Consider the following 17,115-nt stretch of genomic DNA (forward strand, 5'->3'; position numbering starts at 1 on the left):
TAGTTTCTTGTAGAAAAGTACAAACATGATTACGACACCTGAATCCAATATCCAGGTAAGGTGAAAATTTTCCACTATACATGTTCAACAACTAGTAAATCATATTTACCTTGTTTAGCCTTTTCTGCTTTCTTTTCAGCCAAATATTTTGAGCAGTTTCATTTCCAATGCTCAACCTCTCCACAATGGAAACATTTTCCCTAGGGAGTTTTATTTTTATTTTTCTTTACAATTGTTTTCTTTTTCCCTTTTCTTTTCTTCTTCATTTGTACGGTTTTATCCTTAGAAGAAGAAGGACCAGCTTTCTCATCATCAACGGGTTTCGTACCTGACGTGGACCCCTTGTAGAACTTTTTTGGTTTCGAAATAACATTTATTTCTTTTTCCTTCAGTTTCATCATAGATTGATAAGTTTGCAACTCATTCAACAACGTCATTAAGTTAAAGTGATTTTTTTCATGACAGCATTTGTCCTGAACGACAGATAACTCTCTAGAAGAGATTCTAGTATCATGCTCACTTGACTTGTCTCGTCTATCATTGCCTCGTGAGCCTCTGCAATGTTAAAATGAACCATCATGTCAAGAACGTGTTCTCTTACATTGGTTCCACCTTTCATGCGAGTCATATACACATATTTGATGGCTTCATGTCTAACAGAAGATGACGGTTGCCCGAACATCTCCTGTAATGATGCTATGATCTCACGGGCTGTGGGCATGACCTCATGCTTCTTATTGAGTACATCAGTTATACTCACCAAGATATAGGCCCAGGCTTTCTCGTTTTCCCTCACCCACCTATCATAGACGTTCCGAACATTTTGGGTAGTCGTTGAACCAGGAATTGGAGAACGCTCCTCTGTCAACACAAACTTTAGATCATCTACTACTAATATTGTATTGATTTTTGACTTCCAATTTGAATAACCCTCTCCATTAAATTTGTCAGAAGCAAGCAATTGTATGATTGAGTTCGACATTGCTGAAACATTTTAAACAAACTCTATTATATATGCATCTGAATCCATTTTTAGCAAAATTAATAAGTTTCCAATAAATCTTTATTTATTTGCAATGATACTTAAGTGATTTAGAACAAATGCTACCGTGGGGCAGTCAAGAATTCCTTCACAGAAGCAAGACAGTACTTGACCAAATACTATTTCCAGAATAACTCATATTCCAATAGTTCTTTTGGTTATCGTTTTCTGTTAAGATCTTTACTAATGATTAGTAATTCTTGTAAGTATGACTGCCATTTTCAGATCTTATAGGACGATATGAATATGCCTCTGAAATAGAAGACAATGTCCAAGACGGAACTATAAGACCCTATTTATTTTCTTGAAGCTAGAGTTGTTCCAAATCCTATGTTACAACCCTCTATACGACCCTAGTTATTTTACCGAAGCCCGAGTTGTTCCAAATCCTATGTTACAACCCTCCGTAGGGATCGCTACGGTTAACAACTAGCTAGTGTCGCATAAAAACGACAACAGATGCAACATAGGAATCTCACGATACAAACTAATGGAGGAGATCGTAAGACAATGTTTACACATTTCCTTCACCCACTTACTATGAACTACTTCTCTCATTCACCTTGTTATTGACCCATGCAAACACTTTTCGTATGGAGCAGTCGAGGTAAAATCGACACAAAGCCAAACATGGATCTCACGGTGTGAACTCTTGAGGGCGTGAGAGCTAATAACTATATATCAAATATATTGTAAATCTCCCACTGAAGTGTTCTAAACATTTGGGTAATTTACTTAGGCATGACGACTAATTTCATACAACCTAAGTCTAAGTGGTTTATCCAAGTATAACTCTTATAATTGGATTTAACCTACAATGTCTAGGTGATAAACCATTTTATTACCTTATATCACTCACACAAGCTTATAAAATCAGTTAACAACTCTCAATCGTTCGGTCATAATCCCCAGGTAGGAGGTGTTCCGTAAACCGTCAACTTAAGTACCCCCAGCCTTAGATAGGTTTATGAACCGATATGAGTTTGTAACCATATTTTATAAGGTAACAATCTATTTCAATGTTTAAAACTAGTTGTTAACCTAAGTGAGCATGCAACTATTCTTTGTTATGGATTTTAAACATCTAACCAATTTTATCACAACTTACAAAATTTAGACATGCTTAACATCCACAACATTCAACAAAGGTATCTAATATAACCATTATATTAAACATAATCCTAACATACTATATATTATAACAATTATAACATACTTTCAATGCATGTAACATGCTTCCTACGTTAAGGTTTTAAATCTACATGGCATACTGTATGCATATACATGAATTATTTAGTTATTACATACATCTCATTGATGACGGGTAGAAATGCACGTTATTATAGGCCTTTTATTTAGAATTATGAGGGATGGTAAGTAGAATATGTGGTGATTATACTAATAATTCATGAGAAAAGTGAGCTTGCGTCGGTCAACATGTAAAATCTCGGCTAACCCACTATTATGTGTTATTCTGCATCCAATTGTCTATTATTGTAGCTATGCAGGAATCGATCGCATGTGGTGAACCTCACCATCGTAGAAGTGATCGCATACGTTAGACGCATGGATATTACGACAATTAACCACATGCGTCCATCACATAGAGGTTGCGGCTACAAAGTAATAACCATAATAGAGGGATGAACGCAAGGGTGGTGGAATGCGATGATACTTTGGAAACCAAGCACGAACGCATACCTTGGAGGTATCAAAATATGATGTTGACATTTCACCTACCACGTCGTTAGTAGCAGAGATTCAGAGCAGATCCATCACGTCGTTATCAGCAGAAATTCAGAGAAGGACCATTAATGCTGTCGGCGATCGAGCTCTATAAATAGAAGCCTTAGAGCCCAACTTGAAAGCATCCGAGCTTCTGCCCTAGGGCAGATCCTTGGGATCACAGAAAAAAGCGTGAGAAGATATTCTTTGAGAGTTCTTCATTCCTCCAACCATTTTGAGACACGACTGGTGCGTGGAAATTAGAAGTCAATTTTTACTCGAAAACCAAAATCCCGTGGACGCATTATGTGATGCATGTTCCTAAGATATGCATTGATAGTCATGCGTCGATGGTCATGCGTTGGAATGAAAATTGCGTTAACGAATGTATGCAATGACCATGTGTCCTGCCATAAGTTTTCTTGCATTCACGCTAAGTATAACATGAACGCAAGTTTCTCGAGTAATCCGAGGTTGAACACAGGGACTTGTAATTATATGTTTATAGTGATATGCATGCGGCGGTATAAATAAAAGAAGAAGGGGATGTTGCTATGTTAATCCTACTCCTACTCCTATCTAACAGACAACGCAATGAGAACATGCATGAAAGGTAGAGATGCAACAAACCTTGACATGAAATAAATGTGTGGGAAAATAGATAAAATGCGGAGATGTTTTTATTGCAAAACTTAAGAGTGATCGCAAGGGCAACCCTAGTCAACACAATCCATTCAATCATGCTACAACCATACACGACAAGTCATTTTCCAATGGAAATGCGGTGCTTCTAATTCTAGGATGCATGTGTTGAGCGCAAAGTGTCCACAGAGCTTATTCCTAAGTCTCTACTCTTGTCCTATATGATGATGCAAAATGCATGAAAGCAAGGTGACCGCATTCAATCATATCCTATCTCTAGGATGCATGCGATGTGTTAATAACAAATAGTGCTCATTCCTAAGTGCCTATCTCTTGTATTATGAGTTCTAATCTAGCTCACTCAATCCTGGATTCTGACTTGACCTTCCCAAGCCTAGATCCTGTCCTTAGACTACCCTCCTGAGTATCCCTAATGGATGAATGAAGCATACATAATACAAGACAATCGCATAAACTTCGCTAACCTAAGATTGTTACTATCCCTAGTGAACAATGCATACCTTGCTTAATGTGTCCAACCACTTACCCTCTCGGGTAGTTGATTGTTGCTGACTTCACTCATAGACAAGCAATGCATTAGCCTATAGACAGGCGTTGCAACAGCTTCACACTAAGCAAATAAGATTACTCACATACTCGCACAACGCACACCTCTCGGTGGGTTGCTTCATGCTTCATATTCCTAATCCATACGACTAGGTATGCAATACCCAAGCACTCCCACTAAGTGTTGCAATGAAAGTAAAGATGCTAAGTAAGAAGATGGAGATGAAGTTGAAGGAATAGAGAAATGCATTGAAAAAAAACATTGTATTAATTTCTTAATTCCAAAATGTCATACAATACAATATAGAAAAAGAAAGGAAAAAGAAATGACCGGCTGGAAGCAAAACTTTGCTTCCAGCGGATGTGCGTCAAGACAGCCGTTGGTGCCATGGATGGGTGGAGGAGCTGACTCTCTCGAGATCTAGCTCCGGTCGTCACTCGGAATGGATGAAGGAGGTGAAGAACTCTCAGCCATCTTCTTACGTAGTTTGTCTGAATCGCGGGGAAAATCCCCGATTGAGGGATAATCTCCGGATGACTTGAAATTTTGCTCATTGGCTTCTATTTATAGAGTTTGGACCACTGACAGCATTAATTAGACTGCTCTGAGTTTGACGTTCGGTGCGTCAGTCCTTTCTGAACCTCTGCCACCAACGGCGCGGTAGGTGAAATGTCAACATTGGCTTTGGATTTTCTCGAGGTAGATGCGTTGATGCGTTCATTCCACCAACCTTGCGTTGATCCCATTAGGATGCATTGTCGCGTAGCCGCAATCATTCAATGGCCGCATTCGCTTAACACCGCAACTCCACATGATGATCGCAATCGCTTGACGAGTGCAACTCCCATGCGATGGACGCATACAGTTGATTACTGCAACATCCATGCGTTGATCGATACGTTTGCCTTGCGATGGAGTGTTTCTCCGTATGCGGCTGTCTATGCGATGGTCCGGTATCCGCGTTTGCATTCATTTCCTACATTGGCTACAAAAATAGAACATTGAACGCACAATTAATGCAAAGTAATGGGTTAGCTGAGATTCGCCATGCTGATCGACGCAAACTCCTTTTCTCATGAATTTCTATCATGATCGACGCAATTTCTGCCTAACAACCTTCATAATTCTAAGTAAAAGAACTAAAATGGCATGCATTTATGCATGTCATCAACAACTGGAGCTTCGCCGGAGATAGATCTCGAGAGAGACTACTCCACCGCCCATCCATGGACCACCGGCAGCCTTGACACATATCTGATGGAAGCAAGACATTGCCCATCTGACCCTCCGTCTCTCTTCTATCTCTGTATTGTATTACGTTATGGCTTAAAACATTAATACATTTTGTGATAAATGCATCTCTGTATTTCCTTCGATTCTATCTTCATTTACCTTTTTTTTTTTTTTTATCATCCTTTACTTTCATTGCAACGACTAATTAAGATTGCTAGAGTATCATATACTTAATCATGCAGCATAGACATATGAAGCATGTAGTAAACAACCGATAGGTGTGCGTTGTGCTGGTATTGTGAGAAAATCCTATTTGCTTAGTGTGAGGCTGTAGCAACACTTGTCTATGAGTGGTCATAATGCTTGTCTATGAGCTAATAACGGCGACTAACTTCTCGAGAGGGTAAGTAGTGGGACGCACTAAGCGAAGTAAGCAGTGTTCCTAGAGATGGGAATAATCTTATGTCAACCATGTTTTATGTGATTACCTTGTCTTATGAGTGCATCATTCATCATTTAGACATACTTGAGAGAGTAGTCTAAAAACCAAATCTAGGCTTAAGAGAGTCAGATCAAATCGCATAAGCAAGAATAGAAGCTTAGACATAAGTTCTGTTTGCTATTACACAACTCATGTATCCTTTAGATAGGATATGATAGTATGTGATCACATCGCATGCATCCAGAAGTAGGATACGGTGGTATGCGATCACCTTGTTTATGTGTTAGGTCGCATGAGCAAGAATAGAGACTTAGACATAAGTTCTATCAACACTATCATATATGCATTGCATGCATCGTAGTCAATTGTGTATAGCATAATCCCATAACTTGTGCTGGCTGGGGTTACCCTTGCGATCAAGCCTAATGTTACAGTGAAGTCATCCTCTCCACCATTTTATCTATTTTCCCATGCATCTTATTACGCGTTAACAGTTGTCGTGTCTCTAACTCTCATAGTCATACTTCCATTGCTTAATCTATTAAGTTAGGAGTAGGAGTAACCCATAGTCCTTAAACTTCAATATTTTTTTATTCTTCGCTGCAAACACATCACTTCATAACATTTAGCTACAAGTCCCTGAGTTCGACCTTGGATCACTCTGAGAAACTTGCGATCTCGTTATACTTGGCAAGAGAGCAAGAAAACTTATGGCAAGAACGCATGGTCATTGCATGGATTCTTAGACGCATATTGCATATCCCTTAGTCCAACGCATGACCAGCGACACATGGAAAACGAAGGATGAACACATATTTATTTACTCCATTTTCCACACATCACTCATGCATAAACAATTAAATACTTACTGATATGGTTTTCGTTTTGGCATAAACAAGCAACAGATGCCTAACTATTATAAACAGCTTTAAAACCATCTTTGAACCACTCTAAACTGAACCCAAGCATCTTGAACCGAACTGGATGAGTCTGAACCGGACCAACAAAGTTTGAACCGGACAAGCCGAAACCCTTTGAGGCTGAACCGGATTGGACCTTGAGAAAATCGATCGAATCGGTTATTCTCAGTCCAACCTCAAAATGTTGCTAAGGCCGATCATGTAGCACTAAAGGCCATCTTCTAGTGTCATCGCCTTGTGTTGAGTAGAAGTACACGATCGCTTAGTGTTTACCGAAGCTAAACGATCGTTTAGCTCTTTCGTATAGAACTACACGATCGCTTAGTACCATCGCCTAGCTATCGCTTAGCTCTATTGAATAAAACTACACAATCACTTAGTACCATCCCCTAACTATCGCTTAGCTCTATTGCACAGACCATCACCTAGGGCTTTCATGTCATCACTTAGTATCCGTCGTAGCTAAACGATCACTTAGCTCCATCGTATAGAACATCATCGCGTCGTTTAGCATTTCGTCTACACGATCGCTTAGCTCCGCATCTAAATGATTGCTCAGTACTACCTGTAGCATTTCATCGCATCGCTTAGCGCACGTCGTTGCTAAACGATTGTGTAGTGCCATCGTTTAGCAAATTCAACGTATCATTTAGTTCCCATGCCAAAGCTAAATGATCGCGTAGTGCTATCGTATAGCAAATAAACGTATCGCTTAGCTCCCGCAGGCACACGATCGTTTAGCGTTCAACATCACAACGACCAACACCCATTCTAAACGATTGTCTAGCTTTTCTTCACATCGTGTAATGTTTGGAACTAAACGATCGCTTAGCAACTGAACCTCAGCAACGAATTTAAGCAGAAGCTGAAAAAACTGGAACAGCAGCTCGGCCTTCTTCACTTGTTTCTTCAATTACATCTTAATTTCAACTCTAATGACTCCAAATAAATTATAGAATCTTGCTAACACATATAAGCTCATAAAACAAGAGCCAATTACAAATTTAATTGAGAGATTAAAGAGAATTGAAATGCAAAAATTCAAAAAACCATATCAGTGCATCAGTTTCATATATCTCATGAAAAACACCAACCACACCCAAATTAAACCGAATTGAATACTTAAAAGGTGCTCTGATATCAATTGTTAGAGTTAGATAACATGCAGCGGAAGTATCAATGATCCATAAGCATTCAAATTCACTAATTTTTGTAGAAACTAAAGCATGCTCTTCTAAAAAGAGGGTTTTAAGATCATACCTTTGAAGAACTCTCTAAGAACTTGATTGTACAGCAGCAATCTTCACCAAAGATCACCGTGAACCACCTCAAGATCTTCCCCACTATTCTCTTGGAGCTTTAGACTGAGTTGTGGGACTCAAGAACAGCTTGAATCGATGAAGAACAGTGAAGAACTCACAACAGCTCACTTTGAAGAACACTTTCTTCTCATTGAAATTTTCTGTATTAACATCCCTTCAAATCACTCCAAAACTTCTTTCTTTATTACAGATGAACATGCAAAGAAGTGAACTGCATAGCTTGCAGGTCATGCTTAGAGTATTAATGAAGAGAAGGAAATGGGCTTTGTGTGAGCATGAAGAAGATGATAATGGAAAATCAACTTTTTCCATTTTGAGCATGAAAAACCGATTTTCTCAATTTTCTTTTAAAATCACAATTTGATTTCAAAACCATTTTGATTTATAAAATTGAAAAAAAAATTCTAAAATTAATTTCATAAATTAATTTAGAATATTAATTAATTTAATATCAAATCTTAAATTTATTTTTGTACAATAATCATCTTCATATATTTAAATCATATTTAAATATATATTCTCCTATTTCATTTAATTTGAACGTTTAAAACTAATTTCTCAAGCTACTCTAAAGCTTAACCATTTACGAGCTAGTGGGGAACCTCGCGGACCTACAGATCATGGGCTCCAACGATTCAAGATTAATCGGCTAAACTCATTAGTCCGATCTAACCTCCATTCGTTAACTAATGGACATTCCATTATAGCCCATAGTTGAACTCCCCTCACTGTAGATATATTATATCCACTTAATAACCATAATCAATAAGTCGATATTCACAGGTTGTTCGTAACCACAACTATGTCAAAATTACCGTTTTACCTCTGTGAATACATCTTGTTCCTTAAGTTCCTACTAACCTTTTAATGAACAATTCTGCTTCATAATCTCTATGAATTAAATCCTTTCTCTATCATGAGAGCTCCGATTATTCAAGACCTAGAATCAGTACTTAAGAGAACAACCTATCTGCTAACCCTAAATAGGGTAGAAGTGAATTCCATTTTGCAAGGTTATGTCCCCAACTATTCATCCGGTCTTATCCCCAAAATGGTAAACTTATTGAGCAGTGCTGTTGGACTACTCTCACCATTTCTAGATCAAAGAATAATCCCGAAAAAGAGGAGTTCATAGCTAGCTCTGGATTAAGATCGAGTTAACCTAGGTTATATGATAAATGAAATAGTCAGTTTTAACAGTAAACGGTCATTATAAAGAAAAGTGACTATTTTCGTGGTCTAGTTTATATATAAACTCATTACATAGGATGCCTCCACTCATATTTCTCAACATGAACGATTTGTGGATTACATCATTTGTAGCACTTTACAACTTCTTGTAACAACTACAGTGTGGGTCGCATCCAATAGTGTTATCAAGATGAGATACCCAATTTCATCTATATACTTATTAGATCATTTAGGCTATATATTTTCAACTTGATCCTGTTTATATCACTACAAAAAGTTACGGTATTCAGACTATAGCCAATGATACGTTTATTGAATTTCCATAATAAGATACAAAATGAATAAGTCATTATTATTGATAAATAGAATGTTTAATACAAACTGCGAGTTCTAGGACATTCCCAATAGCATGCTCATTTGGACGTTTTCGAGATTGGTTTTAGATTTTTACTATTCGTTAAATATTTGATATCTAAAGGGCCCATCGTTTTGGGTAATTTTTTTATAAGCTATCGAGTCTGTATTTGATGACCGTGTCGATCATCATCAAGTTTCGGCTTCAATTTGGTGGAAAACGAAGCAAGGTTGGAGTATTGCAGATGAACGAGCAAAGTTACTGTGCGGAGCATCGCGACATTACGAACAACGTTGCAACAATACATGATTTGACGATTCAACTTCTGATGGTTCGGATTCCAGCTATTTTTCTTCATTATTAGTTATAATAATTTAGTTTTAATTATTTTGATTTAATTTAATTAATATTTTTGTATTAATTTAATTAAACATTTAGGAAACCAATCCCTGTCTAAATTGAAGCTTTTATTTTATGCATTTGATGTATGATATTTTTTTGTTGTATGTCATAATGTATGTCATATAGCATAATCCCAACATAAGATATATATATATATGTTTATGCATCTTTTTTAATGTAAATGTTATAGTATAAGATTGCATGATAAATTGAGCATGTTCATGCATCATTTATATTATAATTGTTATAATATATAGACTAAATGTATAGATATATATATTCATTACTTTAAATATATAAGTGTTATGTATGTAATGGAAAAGGAATTGCATGCTTTCATAATAAGACCTATGTTTAACTCCTAGAAATAGGCTTAATCTTTTATTTGGTTTAATAGGATTAAATTGAGTTCTTGAATAAAATATTAAATATGTAACAAATGTATCTATTTGGAAACTTTGTCTAAGAACAGATCTATCTAGGCTGGGGTATTTAAGCTGACAGAAATGGAACACCCCAAGAATTGATTCTCAACTTGAATATATTGAGCTACCAAGGGGCCCTTATGAACCTGTAGCTTGAAGCTCTAACGGTAGTGAATAACTAACTAAACTCTTTAGTCACGGGATCCACCATCCGTTAACTATTGTGCACTCCACTAAAGACCGACAACTGCACTCTTCTCACTACAGATATATTTCTTTGTCCATATCAACTAATCAATAGTATGATAACCCTTCACAGATCGCTCGTAAGTACAGTTTGGCCAATTTACCGTTTTGCTCCTGTAGTTATATCTAGCTCCTTAAGTACCATTGATTCCTCTAATGAACAATAAATCATGGTCCTACTATGACTGGATCCTCTCTTCAAAGAGAGGATGTGACCACTATGTTCAAGATCTGGAATCAGCCCTTAAGGAAGCAATCTATCTACTTACCCCTGCTTCGGGGAAGGAGTGAATTTCGTCTTGTGCAACTGAGTTCCCAACTCCCAAATCAGACAAATCCCCAAAAAATGTAGGCTTATTGAGTTGGCAATCTGGCCACTCTCACCCATACTAATCAAAGGACCGCCCTTATAGGCACGAGTTTTCAAAACACTTAGGATTAAGTTCATGTCACCTATGGTCATTTTAGTGAGATGTAAGTCTCAATTATCAACGACGTTATATAAAGAGAGTAATCATCTCGTGGTCCGATTTTTGGGATTGGTGTCCTAATTCTCTCGAAGTCTCGTAGTTTGTAAACTTTGTACACATTGTTATTAATAAAATAAGAGTTATTTATTTACATTTACTCATATCTAATAAACTAGGAAACGTGGTTATTGTATGTAAACTTAAGCATGTATATAAGAAATACAAGTGGATCATGTCTTACATAATAACCTAAATGGTCTTTAGTATAAGGATTAAGGAGGGATACCTTATCCTGGTGACACTACGGATACAATCCGCTTTGTAGAGGTTTACAAGTGTTATGAACTACTACAGATGGTCTGATTCTGACCATTCATGTGGAGACATGCGAGCGAGAGTGTCCTATACAAAGAGTTTGTATAAGACTAGACCACGAGATGATTAGTCTCTTTATATAATGTTGTTGATAATTGACACTTACATCACACTATAGTACAATTCGCAGTCAATTTTGGGAATAAAGTTACAGTACAAAGAATTATGCATAATATAGAAAATTATAGCATGTTTAGAAGAGAGAATTAGGGAAGAAAAAAAATAACTTACTCTTGAAGAATCCAAATTCTTCACATAATCCCTTGATTTGGTCACGAACTCTCCTTTTGGAATCTCAAACGTAACCAAAATTCACAGCAAAACCAAACCCGTTTGGACACCACCAAAAGTGAGCCTTTTGTATTCTCTATAGGGGATAAGAAATACAAGAGGTGTAGGCTCTATAATCTTTTGGGTAGAGAGGAAATACTTTGAGGGGAGAGAAATTCTATTCTTTTACAAGGAGATCTTGAAGAACACACAGAGACACTCTCTGTGAAGAAGACGAATAAGATATCAAAACCACTTCTACTACCACAATTGATTAAGAGAGAAAAGAGGGGGAGGAAGTTACAACTACCTCCTAAATTAATTTTCAAAAAATTAACTCATTTTAATAAATTATTTAATATATATATATATGATAACCACCTTATCATATAACATATATTAAACTATATGTTATATCAAATATAACACATAACATATAATTTTTATATTGTATCAAATACAATATAACCTATAGTTTTTATTTCTCTCAACAATGCATGGTATTTAATATAAATCATATTTATACTAAATTTAGTTATATGAATATCATCCATATAATTAGTATTTGAATCATATTCAAATATTTAATTCATCTCTAAATAAACTTTATACTATAATGTATCAAACACATTATATTAATAACATCACATATAATTAGTTCCCTCAATTAATTTGAACAATTCAAAATAATCCAAAATTAATTCTTAATAATCCCTGTTGAACTATAGTGGGGGCCTTATGGACCTGTAGATTAAATCTCCAATGGTACTTGAATAATTAATTAAACACCTTTAATTAAATTATTCAACATCCATTAATTGCCGGTCACTCCATTAAAGACCGACAACTACACTCTTCGCACTATAGATATATTTCTGTTCTCATTGGATATAACCAGTCATGAGAGCGATGACCCTTCACAAATTGTTCGTAAGTACAACTGGACCAAAATTACCGTTTTGCCCCTGTAGTTACGTCTAACTCCTTAAGTACCATTGATCCCTCTAATGAACAATAAGTCATAGTCCAACTATGACCAAATCCCTCTTGGGCCAAGAGAGGGTGTTGCGCCATATTGTTCAAGCCTCAGAATCAGCTTTTAAAGGAGCAATTTATCTACTAGAAGAAATGGGTTTCGTCTTGTATTGCTGTATTTCCATCTCCCCAATCAGACAAATTCTCAAAATGGTAGACTTATTAAGTCGGCGATCTGGCCACTCTCACCCATACAAATCAAAGAACCGCCTTCAGAGGTAAGAGTTCACAACTCACTCAGGATTTAGGTCATGTCACCTATGGTCATCCTTGTGAAATGTAAGTCTTTGATATTAATGGCATTATATAAAGAGAATATTCATTTCGTGACCCGATCTTATACAAACCCTTTTGTATAGAACACTCCCACTCATATGTCTCTACGTGAATGATCAAGATCAGATCATTTGTAGTATTTTACAACATCTGTAACATCTACAAAACGAGTCGTATTTGTAGTGTCACTAGGATAAGGTATCCAGTCTAATCTATCTACTACATGTTTAAGCAACAGAGGATAGCCTTAGATGTTAGTTTATTGGTTTTATGCATTAATGTTACTAAATTTCGAATAAAATATATCAAATTTTATTAAATAAATAAATCTTTTGTACATTACAATTACAAAATACAAGACTCACGAGATTTAGGGCATCAACCCCAACAGGTTTATCTGTAGCTTCTTTGGAAATTTCACACAATACTAGTTTACTGCGAGGTTGATGATCTCTCATGCGGCCTTCCTCTAAGAATGTAGCATTTATCGATACAAATAATTTTTTTTCTTGATGATTATAAAACATACCACCTTTCGTCTCTTTGGGGTATCCTACAAATAGGTATAATTTTGAACGACGTTCTAACTTCTTTGGGTTTTGCACCAACACATGTGCAAACATCCCCAAATTTTAAAGTGATGTAAATTACTTTTACGCTTTCTCCACAACTTATATGGTGTTCTAGAAACACTTTTTTAAGGAATCATGTTCAAAATGTATACAACAGTCTCTAGCATATCTCCAAAATAAATCAGACAATTGAGCATAGCTCATCATTAAAGGAACCATGTCTAACAGTGTTCTATTTCTCCTTTCCGATACACCATTCTGCTAAGGCGTACAGGGCACTGAGAGTTGAGACATTGATTCCATGTTCTATCAAATATTCCTAAAATCTCAAGTCCATATACTCTTCACCTCGATTTGATCGAAGTGTTTTAATAGTTTTACCTAATAAGTTCTCAACCACTGCCTTATACTCCTTGAACCTTTCAATGGCTTCGAACTTATGACGCATTAGGTAAACATAGCCATACCTTGAATAATCATCAATAAAACTGATGAAATATTCATACCCTTCTCGTGCTTTGACATTCATCGGCTACAGAGATCTGAATGCACGAGTTTCAAGGGTTATTTGGCTTTAAGACTTTTCTCTTTAAAAGAACTTTTGGTCATCTTACCCTCGAGACAGAACTCACATGGAGGTAAAGAGTTATCTTCTAATTGACATAGGTGTCCGTTCTTGACCAATCTCTCAATTCTTCTGAGATTCATGTGGCCAAACCTTAAGTTCCAAAGATAGGCATTAGGAGAAACTTTTTGCCTTTTATTTTGAGTTTCAACTATTTTAAACATTTCAGTATTTAAAATTGCTTTTTCCTTGGTTGGTCTTAACACATATAAGTTTTTTTCAAGTTTTGCAGAACAAATTTGAACACCTCTTGAGCTAACAAACACTTTATTTCATTTGTTCTAACAAGAAAGAGATAGATATTAGATTCCTTCTCATATTAGGAAACAAAAGTACATTTCTGGTAAAATGAATCTATCTCCAAAAAACAACTTTAAGTCTCCAACTGCTTGAGCTAAGATGACCTCTCCCATTCCAACTTTGAGAGTTATCTTGCCTTCTCTAAGTTGCCGCTAAGATCTAGTTTCCTGAAAAGAAATACAAACATGGTTAGTGGCCCCTGAATCTTTTTAGCAAGGTATTTTGAGTAGTTACGTTTCCATTCTCCATTAAATATGTTTCAACAACAGTAAATCATATTTATCTTATTTTGTTTTCTCAACTTTCTTTTTAGCAAGGTCTTTTGGGTAGTTACATTTCCAGTGTCCATCTTCGTTGCAGTGGAAACACTTTCCTTTATCTACAACTTTTCCCTTGCTTTTGTGTGTAACATCCCAAGTTTTTCATTTTTCAAATTCTGTATTTTCGTAAAATTCGAGGACAATTTTGTTAATTTCAAAGTTCAGTTTTGTTTAAAGGGGAGATATGGATTTATGTCACATTAAATTAATTTTAAGTTAATGTTGAGAATTTAAATTTATATTGTGGAAATTAATTTGATTTTGATTTTGGAATTTGAAGAAAAAGGGGAAAAGTTTTAAGAATATATATTTAGATATATTTGTGTAATGAAGGAAAGGTTAAAATAAAATTGAAATAAAATATAATGGAATAAAATAAAATAAAATTTTATTATATTTTATTTCTTTCATTTAAAATAACCTTTTTCTTTTAAAAAGAAAAGGAAAAAAAAACTCTTTTCTTTCCCTTCTTCTTCTTCTTCTTCTTCCCTCCAACGTGAAGACCCTCTCTATATGCCCTAGCAGCCGCTGGCCATCTCCTCTCCAACCGGCATCGCACGTTTGACCGCCATCAGTTCGTCAGTCATTCGTCTGTGGGCCGTCGTTCGCACAGGTCAGCTCAATCTCGTCAGCAAGTAGCGATCGTCCAGATCTTCTTCGTCGCGCGCCAATCTCGCCCAGCCGGTCAAATTTGCATTCGCATGCCGTCAATCGTCTGGCTGCTTCGTTCGTGGGTCGTCGTGCCATCAGCCAAGGTCTAAAGCAAAATGACCCAGCCCAGCCGTTGAAACTTCCGCCGTGAGTCGTTCCTTTGTCCAGTCATCTGATCCGTGCAACCCACCGCCGAATCCAGCTGACTGCCTCCCTCGCGCCGCACGATGGCGCTCACCGTTCGTATGGTGCAGTCGTGCCACCGTGAGTCACCTCGACTCGTCAGCTGCCAGATCTAAGTCGAAACTCCCCTAGGCACACCGTCCAGCGTTCAATCGCCGCCGCCACTCTAGCATTTAACCACCGTCCATCGCCGCGCTGCCTATGTTTTGTTGTGTGGGTCTTCATCGGACTCTTAGATTTTGGTAAGATCTATTTTGTGGTTGGGTTTCTTGAAAGATTTTGGATGCCCACTAAGTTGGATTAAAGATTAAATTAGTCGCATTATCTTGATTTTAGATTTGAGCTTGGAAAATTATAGCAGCGACAGTCCAGCGGATTCAAGATCGTTCAACAAGAGTTTTGGTAAGAGTTATGGTCCTTATTGTTCGTTTGTGGGCATGCTTTGATTACTGAATTAAGTTTGACTTAACCCTTGTATCTTTAAGGTTTCAAGTTGTCGTCCATTGGGATTTAAAATTTGTTAGAAGGAGATTTTGGAATGGGTGTTGATCAAGTTCTTTGGGTAAGCTTTTGGGTATTGTGGTTTTGAATTTGAGGTATCACAATTATTATTGGACTAAAATTTAATAGTTGTATTCGTATGTTAGGGTTGTTACTTCAAATCGTGGTCATCGTTTGGTTGTCAGAGTTTATCTGTGGATCTTTGATTAAGGTAAGTAATCTTACCACTGGAACTGCCCACGGGCCAGGCTTTAGTTATATGCTAGTATGATTAGTGTGTGTTATGGTAAATGTTAGCATGTTGATTGATAGTATGACCTAAATCAAAGTATGTTCTGGCACAAATTCTGATTTGTTTACATACACACTTAAGTGCTTGATCGTTAGTATGTGATAGTATGTGTTTTCATATGTCGATGTCTGATCTGCTGGTGTTGAGGCATACTTGCATGTTGTGGATTTATGATATAAGTTATACATGGATGATGTATAATATGTTATTAAGAATTATGTGTATGTGATGAAGTCATGGTATCAAGGATTTTTATGTATGTTTTAGAACTGTACAATATTGAATCATAGCACGTTAAGACTGTGTGGATATCCTCATTGATTAGTTAGATGCTCACCAGTTTGTGTTTCCTTCGAGATTTACCAGTTTGTGTTTCCTTCGGGATTCACCAGTTTGTGTTTCCTTCGGGATTCACTAGTTTTGTGTTTCCTTCGGGATTCACCATTTTTGTGTTTCCTTCGGGATTCACCAATTTTGTGTTTCCTTCGGGATTCACCAGTTTTGTGAGCATACTTAACTATAATAGGATAGGACTCAATCTCTCATTTGTTACATGTATTTATGTGCCATATGCGGGTATCTAGAGGACATAGATGCCTAGCCTGACCCCAGTGGTGGGGCTACTTACTGAGTATTTCATACTCATTCTTTCTTATGTTGATGTATCATGTAAGGGTAGAGATGCACCGGCGATGGTGCAGCGGAATTCGTGATCGTGTCACTGGGACTAGT

The 17,115-nt window shown here is 36.7% G+C and overlaps 1 protein-coding gene across 1 annotated transcript; it reads right to left on the reverse strand.

Moving 5' to 3' along the window:
- Nucleotides 1-436: 436 nt before the first annotated feature.
- LOC150037483 (uncharacterized) lies at nt 437-9,798 on the reverse strand. Its single transcript, XM_090312023.1, has 2 exons — nt 9,618-9,798; nt 437-861 (listed from the first exon to the last, which is right to left on the reverse strand). The coding sequence occupies exons 1-2, from the start codon at nt 9,796-9,798 to the stop codon at nt 437-439; spliced, it is 606 nt and encodes a 201-aa protein (XP_090168149.1).
- Between the last annotated feature and the right edge of the window lie 7,317 nt (nt 9,799-17,115).

The sequence above is a fragment of the Benincasa hispida genome, chromosome 3, assembly GCF_027475165.1.
Source record: "Benincasa hispida cultivar pf3 chromosome 3, pf3_genome.v1.1, whole genome shotgun sequence".
Lineage (NCBI taxonomy): Eukaryota > Viridiplantae > Streptophyta > Magnoliopsida > Cucurbitales > Cucurbitaceae > Benincasa > Benincasa hispida.